At 45.8% G+C, this 8,773-nt stretch overlaps 1 protein-coding gene across 1 annotated transcript in view; it reads left to right on the top strand.

Moving 5' to 3' along the window:
• The first annotated feature begins 2,306 nt into the window (after positions 1-2,306).
• LOC120061708 (laminin subunit alpha-5-like) overlaps positions 2,307-8,773 on the top strand; it is a 48,680-nt gene continuing 42,213 nt past the window's right edge. Inside the window, exons 1-4 of the mRNA XM_039011603.1 lie at positions 2,307-2,436; positions 4,657-4,830; positions 5,447-5,643; positions 5,943-6,059. Of these exons, the coding sequence (XP_038867531.1) occupies positions 2,307-2,436; positions 4,657-4,830; positions 5,447-5,643; positions 5,943-6,059 (618 nt within the window). The remainder of the gene's footprint in view (positions 2,437-4,656; positions 4,831-5,446; positions 5,644-5,942; positions 6,060-8,773) is intronic.

The following is an 8,773-nucleotide window of genomic DNA, read 5'->3' as shown; positions in this document are numbered from 1 at the left end:
TCCCCCCTTCTCTGTTATTATTTAATCAGTTAGTCAGCTCAATGACCGTCTCTGTCACCCCTTCTCTTGTTATTTCTTAATCTCAGTTTATTCAGCTCAATGACCCTGTCCCTCTCTGTCTTTAGTATTCCAACTCCTTCTCTTGTCGTTATTTAATCAGTTATTCAGAGACAATGACCGTCTCTGTCCACCCTTCTCTGTCGTTATTTAATCAGTTATTCAGCTCAATGACCGTCTCTGTCCACCCTTCTCTGTTTTTTAATCAGTATTCAGCTCATGACCGTCTCTGTCCCCCTTCTGTTATTATTTAATCAGTTATTCACGCTCAATGACGTCTCTGTCCATCCCCTTCTCTCTGTTACGTTAATTTAATCAGTTATTCAGCTCAATGACCGTCTCTGTCCACCCTTCTCTGTTATTATTTAATCAGTTATTCAGCTCAATGACCGTCTCTGTCCACCCTTCTCTGTTATTATTTAATCAGTTATTCAGCTCAATGACCGTCTCTGTCCACCCTTCTCTGTTATTATTTAATCAGTTATTCAGCTCAATGACCGTCTCTGTCCACCCTTCTCTGTCGTTATTTAATCAGTTATTCAGCTCAATGACCGTCTCTGTCCACCCCTTCTCTGTTTATTTTAGTCGTTATTCACTCAATGACCGTCTCTGTCCCCCTTCTCTGTTATTATTTAATCAGTTATCAGCTCAATGAGTCTTGTCGACTTCTGCTGTCATTTCATCAGTTACTTAAGGACAATGACCGTCTCTGTCCCACCCTTCTCTGTTATTATTTAATCGTTAGTAGACTCAATGACTCGTCTCTGTACAACCCTTCTCTGTTATTTATTTAATCAGTTTATTCAAGAGACCAATGACCGTCTCTGTCCACCCTTCTCTGTTATTATTTAATCAGTTATTCAGCTCAATGACGTCTCTGTCGACCACCTCTGTCAAATTTCATCAGTTATTCAGAGACAATGACCGTCTCTGTCCACCCTTCTCTGTCGTATATTAATCGTTATTCAGCTCATGACCGTCTCTGTCCACCCTTCTCTGTTTCAGTTATTAATGATTCAGTTTATTTCAGCTCAATGACGTCCTCTGTCCACCATTCTCTGTCTATTTACAGTTATTCAGCTCAATGACCGTCTCTGTCCACCGCTTCTCTGTTTATTTAATCAGTTATCAGCTCAATGACCGTCTCTGTCCACCCTCCTGTTGTATTTAATCAGTTATCAGCTCAATGACCGTCTCTGTCCACCCCTCTCTGTATTATTAATCAGTTATTCAGCTCAATGACCGTCTCTGTCCACCCCTTCTCTGTTATTATTTAATCAGTTATTCAGCTCAATGACCGTCTCTGTCCACCCTTCTCTGTCGTTATTTAATCAGTTATTCAGCTCAATGACCGTCTCTGTCGACCCTTCTCTGTCATTATTTCATCAGTTATTCAGAGACAATGACCGTCTCTGTCCACCCTTCTCTGTTATTCATTAATCATATCAGACAATGACTCTCTGCCACCCTCTTGTCGTTATTTCATCAGTTATTCAGCTCAATGACCGTCTCTGTCCACCCTTCTCTGTCGTTATTTCATCAGTTATTCAGAGACAATGACCGTCTCTGTCCACCCTTCTCTGTCGTTATTTAATCAGTTATTCAGCTCAATGACCGTCTCTGTCCACCCTTCTCTGTCGTTATTTCATCAGTTATTCAGAGACAATGACCGTCTCTGTCCACCCTTCTCTGTCGTTATTTAATCAGTTATTCAGAGACAATGACCGTCTCTGTCCACCCTTCTCTGTCGTTATTTAATCAGTTATTCAGCTCAATGACCGTCTCTGTCCACCCCTTCTCTGTTATTATTTAATCAGTTATTCAGAGACAATGACCGTCTCTGTCCACCCTTCTCTGTTATTATTTCATCAGTTATTCAGCTCAATGACCGTCTCTGTCCACCCTTCTCTGTTATTATTTAATCAGTTATTCAGCTCAATGACCGTCTCTGTCCACCCTTCTCTGTCGTTATTTAATCAGTTATTCAGCTCAATGACCGTCTCTGTCCACCCTTCTCTCTCGATCTACTTTTTATTCTTCTCATTTGCCTTTTTTTTTTAAACGTCCATTATCCTTTCTTTTATTCACAAAAATATTTATTATTTCAATTCATAATCGTTTCAAATGTTCAAATACATACATATGTGTATCTACTTGCCATTACTCCAACGTCAGCTTATTGTACTTTATGCAGTTGCGTATCCCAACAAGAATCTATGGTAAAAATGAATGACAGGTGTACTGATGTAATGTTGTCCTCCCACCAGGTGGTGGTGGTAGCAGAACAAGCAGACAGTCTGGAGAATAGCAGCAGCAACACCTATCAGAGAGCCCAGGACCTGCTCTCACACATGGAGAACATAGTAGGAGATGTGGAAGGTAAGCTGAGAAATCTTTATGGGGGGAAACTTTCAATCTGAGTTGATGTTGTCAGTGAAGATTATTCGTTAAGAGTTCATCCCTCATTTTGTTGGATTAAAATATATCCATCAAAATATAAAACTCTGATTTTAAAGTATGTGGACACCTGCTCGTCCAACATCTCATTCCAAAATCATGGGCATTATTATGGAGTTGGTTTCCCCCCTTTGCTGCTATAACAGCCTCCACTCTTCTGGGAAGGCTTTCCACTAGATTGTGGAACATTGCTGCAGAAACTTGCTTCCATTCAGCCACAAGAGCATTAGTGAGGTCGGACACTGATGTTGGGTGATTAGGCCTGGCTCGCAGTCGGCGTTTCAATTCATCCTAAAGGTGTTCGATGGGGTTGAGTTCAGGGCTCTGTGCAGGCCACTCAAGTTCTTCCACACCCACCTGGACAAACCATATCTGTATGGACCTAGTTTTGTGCACGGGGACATTGTCATGCTGAAACAGGAAAGGGCCTTCCCCAAACTGTTGCCACAAAGTTGGAAGCACAGAATTCTCTAGAATGTCATTGTATGCTGTAGCGTTAAGATTTCCCTTCACTGGAACTAAGGGGCCTGAACCATTATTCCTCCTCCACCAAACTTTACAGTTGGCACTATGCATTGGGGCAGATGGCGTTCTCCTGGCATCCGCCAAACCCAGATTTGTCCGTCAGACTGCCAGATGGTGAAGCGTGATTCCTCACTCCAGAGAACGCGTTTCCACTGCTCCTGAGTCCAAGGGCTGCAAGCTTTACACCACTCCAGCCAACGCTTGACATTGTGCATGGTGATCTTAGGCTTGTGTGCGGCTGCTCGACCGTGGAAACACATTTCATGAAGCTCCCGATGAACAGTTCTTGTGCTGACGTTACTTCTAGAGACAGTTTGGAACTCGGTAGTGAGTGTTGCAACCGAGGACAGACAAATTCTACACGCACTTCAGTATTTGGTGGTCCCGTTCTGTGAGCTTGTGTGGCCTACCACTTCCCAGTTGAGCCGTTGTTGCTCCTAGATGTTTCTACTTCACAATAACAGCACTTACAGTTGACCGGGGCAGCTCTGTCTGGGCAGAAATTTGATGAACTGACTTGTTGGAAAGGTGGCATCCTATGACGGTGCCACATTGAAAGTCACTGAGCACTTCAGTACGGTCATTCCACTGCCAATGTTTGTCTGTGGAGATTGCAGGGCTGTGTGCTCGATTTTATACACCTGTCAGCAGCAGGAGTGGCTGAAATAGCCAAATCCCCTCATTTGAATGGGTGTCCACACACTTTTTTTACAGTGCCTTCTGAAAGTATTCAGACCCCTTGACTAACATTTTGTTACATTACAGTCCCATAATGACATCGCAATACCCCATAATGACATCACAATACCCCATAATGACATCACAATACCCCATAAAAGCGACAAAGCGACAACCGGTTTTTAGAACTTCATGCAAATGTGTTAAAAAGAAATAATAAAAAGAAATACCTTATTTACATAAGTATTCAGACCCTTTGCTATGAGACTCTAAATTGAGCTCAGGGTGCATCCTGTTTCCATTGATGATCCTTGAGATGTTTCTACAACTTGATTGGAGTCCACCTGTGGTACATTCAATTGATTGGACATGATTTGGAAAGGCACACACCTGTTTATATAAGGTCCCAAAGTTGACAGTGCATGTCAGAGCAAAAACCAAGCCATGAGGTCATGGCTGTTGTCCGTAGAGCTCCGAGACAGGATTGTGTTGAGGCACAGATCTGGGGAAGGGTACCAAAAAATGTCTGCAGCATTGAAGGTCCACAAGAACACAGTGGCCTCCATCATTCTTAAACGGAAGAAGTTTGGAACCACCAAAACTTCCTAGAGCTGGCCACCTGTTAAATAAATAAAATAAAAAATACACAAGAAGACTTGAGGCTGTAATCGCTGCTAAAGATGCTTCAACAAAGTATTGAATAAAGGTTTGAATACTTATGTAAATGTGATATTTCCGTTTTTATATTTAATAAATTAGCAAACATTTCGACAGTTTTTGCTTTGTGTGTAGATAAATAATGATAAATAATGGTTAACTAAAAATAAATAAATAATAATGAGGGGGGAAAAAAACAATTTAATACATTTTAGAATAAGGCTGTCACGTAACAGAATTTGTAAGTTGGTGTTTTCTCTCTCTCTCTCTCTGCCTATCCAGACCTAATGCTGCAGGAGAACCGTATGGGTCTGAATGAGACGCAGGTGGAGCAGGAAGAGGACAACTTGCTTGAGAAGATGAAGCAGGTGGAGGCCATGCTGAGAGAGATGAGATTCAAGAGCTGTGTCGGACAGAAGGAGATAGCAGACAGAGAGATGTCCGAGGCTAAGAAATGTGAGTACAGAGACAGAGAGAGACAGAGAGACTGAGAGAGACAGAGAGAGAGAGAGAGACAGAGAGAGAGAGAGACAGAGAGAGAGAGAGAGAGAGAGAGAGAGAGAGACAGAGAGAGAGAGAGAGAGAGATAGACAAAGAGAGAGAGAGACAAAGAGAGAGAGAGAGAGAGAGAGAGAGAGAGAGAGAGATCCGAGGCTGAGAAACGTGAGTTAAACTATAGAAATAGTATTACTAGAGTGGAAATCTACATTCAAGTCAAAGATCTCTGATGGGCAGCTGGTCATATTGAGTGTTCCTGCCCAGAACCTCTAGCTAGAAGATACCTGGGTTAGGACAACCTAATAATTACATGAGGAAGCTTTTGAAAATGAACAGATTCATGAGACCAACGCCATTTCCAACTAGCATCGCTGGTCCGTTTGGTTTAGAATTCTTAGGTATTTATTACAATCCTCTTTTTAACCTCTATTATCTTCAACCTAGCCCAGTACCAGGAAGTAGTATTTCGCTGAGTCACATCTGAAGGAGCTGTGGTCCATGTGCACATCTGATACTACGTGGTATTCACAACCTTCTGGTCATTATTGCTAAAGGTGTGTTTCTCTCCCTCTAGTGCTGGCGAAGGTGAAAGATCAGCTGGTGAGTCGCGTGGTGGACAACGAGGGCTTGGTGATGAACATCAGGGAACGTCTGGAGAAGTTCCATGACCAACTGATGGACCTGAGGGACACTCTGAACCAGGCAGTTAACAACACGGCCGTCGCCTCCGATACGAACGCTGTTAATGAGAAGAGGCTGGAGGAATGTCAGGTAACACAGACAATAGATATAGTCACACACACACACACACACACACACACACACACACACACACACACAGAAGCATGTATGTACTCACACACACACATGCGGAAGCATGCACACACACCAACACACACACACCACACACACACACTCACACCTCACACCACACACACACACACCACACACACACACACACAGAGGAAAGCAGTGTGAGTGTTGATCATAATAATCATCTTTTTTGTGTACATATTCAACTCTCTTTGACCTGCAGAGTTTGAACTCATCACTGGTGTTTCTCTTCTCAGCAAAAGGTGGATGAACTGAACGGGAAGCACAAAGTAGTGGAGGATCTCCTGCAGATGGCGGAGGACGATGTGGCAACCGTCAACGACATGTTGTCTATGCTGCACGACTCCAAGGAGGTGAGCCTCAACCCTTACAGAGTTTTAAAGATAAAGGAGTCCCTCACATCTCACCCTCATCAAGACCGTATCGGTGTGAACACTACGGCCGTAACTATCCAAAGGGATTCAAACACAGTTTTGAAAAAAAACAGAAAATCCATTATGTCAGAAACAGTCGAAACAAAATGAGACTGTCCCTGAATGAGACTGTCCCTGTATGAGACAGTCCCTGGATGAGACTGTCCCTGAATGAGACAGTCCCTGAATGAGACAGGCCCTGAATGAGACAGTCCCTGAATGAGACAGTCCCTGGATGAGACAGTCCCCGGATGAAACAGTCCCCGGATGAAACAGTCCCCAGATGAAACAGTCCCTGAATGAGACAGTCCCTGAATGAGACAGTCCCTGGATGAGACAGTCCCTGAATGAGACAGTCCCTGAATGAGACAGTCCCTGGATGAGACAGTCCCTGGATGAGACAGTCCCTGTAATGAGAACAGTCCCCGGATGAAACAGTCCCCGAATGAGACAGTCCCTGGATGAGACAGTCCCTGGATGAGACAGTCCCTGAATGAGACAGTCCCTGGATGAGACAGTCCCTGGATGAGACAGTCCCTGGATGAGACAGTCCCTGAATGAGACAGTCCCTGGATGAGACAGTCCCCGGATGAAACAGTCCCCGAATGAGACAGTCCCCGAATGAGACAGTCCCTGAATGAGACAGTCCCTGGATGAGACAGTCCCTGGATGAGACAGTCCCTGGATGAGACAGTACCTGGATGAGACAGTCCCCGGATGAGACAGTCCCTGGATGAGAAGTCCCCGGATGAGACAGTCCCTGAATGGATTCATTGCTCTCTGAATGAGACAGTCCCTAAATGAGACAGTCCCTGGATGAGACAGTCCTGGATGAGACAGTCCCTAGATGAGACAGTCCCTAAATGAGACAGTCCCTAAATGAGACAGTCCCTGGATGAGACAGTCCCTGGATGAGACAGTCCCTGGATGAGACAGTCCCTGGATGAGACAGTCCCTGGATGAGACAGTCCCTGAATGGATGCATTGCTCTCTGAATGAGACAGTCCTGAATGAGACAGTCCTAAATGAACAATCCGTGAGGACAGTCCCTGGATGAGACAGTCCCTGGATGAGACAGTCCCTGAATGAGACAGTCCCTGGATGAAACAGTCCCTGGATGAGACAGTCCCTGAATGAGACAGTCCCTGAATGGATGCATTGCTCTCTGAATGAGACAGTCCCTGGATGAGACAGTCCCTGGATGAGACAGTCCCTGGATGAGACAGTCCCTGGATGAGACAGTCCCTGGATGAGACAGTCCCTGAATGAGACAGTCCCTGGATGAGACAGTCCCTGAATGAGACAGTCCCCGGATGAGACAGTCCCCGGATGAAACAGTCCCCGAATGAGACAGTCCCTGAATGAGACAGTCCCTGGATGAGACAGTCCGATAAGACAGTCCCTGGATGAGACAGTCCCTGGATGAGACAGTCCCGGATGAGACAGTCCCGGATGAGACAGTCCCCGAATGAGACAGTCCCCGGATGAGACAGTCCCTGAATGGATGCATTGCTCTCTGAATGAGACAGTCCCTAAATGAGACAGTCCCTGGATGAGACAGTCCCCTGGATGAGACAGTCCCTAGATGAGACAGTCCTAAAGAGACAGTCCCTAAATGAGACAGTCCCTGGATGAGACAGTCCCTGGATGAGACAGTCCCTGAGGAAGATCCCTGAATGAGACAGTCCCTGGATGAGACAGTCCCTGAATGAGACAGTCCTGAAGGATGCATTGCTCTCTGAATGAGACAGTCCCTGAAAGAGACAGTCCCTAAATAGACAGTCCCTGATGAGACAGCCCTGGATGAGACAGTCCCTGAATGAGACAGTCCCTGGATGAGACAGTCCCTGGATGAGCAGTCCCTGAATGAGACAGTCCCTGAATGGATGCATTGCTCTCTGAATGAGACAGTCCCTGAATGAGGCAGTCCCTAAATGAGACAGTCCCTGGATGAGACAGTCCCTGGATGAGACAGGTCCCTGAATGAGACAGTCCCTGGATGTGACAGTCCCTGAATGAGACAGTCCCTGGATGAGACAGTCCCCGGATGAGACAGTCCCCGGATGAGACAGTCCCGGATGAGACAGTCCTGGATGAGACAGTCCCTAGATGAGACAGTCCTAAATGAGACAGTCCCTGGATGAGACAGTCCCCGGATGAGACAGTCCCCGATGAGACAGTCCCCGGATGAGACAGTCCCCGGATGAGACAGTCCCTGGATGAGACAGTCCCTAGATGAGACAGTTCTAAATGAGACAGTCCCTGGATGAGGACAGTCCCTGGGAGAGACAGTCCCTGGATGAGACAGTCCTGAATGAGGACAGTCCCTGGATGAGACAGTCCCTGGATGAGACTGTCCCTGGATGAGACGGTCCCTGAAGAGACAGTCCCTGGATGAGACTGTCCCTGAATGAGACAGTCCCTGAATGAGACAGTCCCCGGATGGAGACAGTCCCTGAATGGATTCATTGCTCTCTGAATGAGACAGTCCCTAAATGAGCAGTCCCTGGATGAGACAGTCCCTGGATGAGCAGTCCCTAGATGAGACAGTCCCTAAATGAGACAGTCCCTAAATGAGACAGTCCCTGGATGAGACAGTCCCTGGATGAGACAGTCCCTGAATGAGACAGTCCCTGGATGAGACAGCCCTGGAT

Source organism: Salvelinus namaycush, chromosome 16 (assembly GCF_016432855.1).
Source record: "Salvelinus namaycush isolate Seneca chromosome 16, SaNama_1.0, whole genome shotgun sequence".
Taxonomy (NCBI): domain Eukaryota; kingdom Metazoa; phylum Chordata; class Actinopteri; order Salmoniformes; family Salmonidae; genus Salvelinus; species Salvelinus namaycush.
Note: the sequence above shows the minus strand (reverse complement) of the source record. Positions and strands in the feature narration are given on the sequence as shown.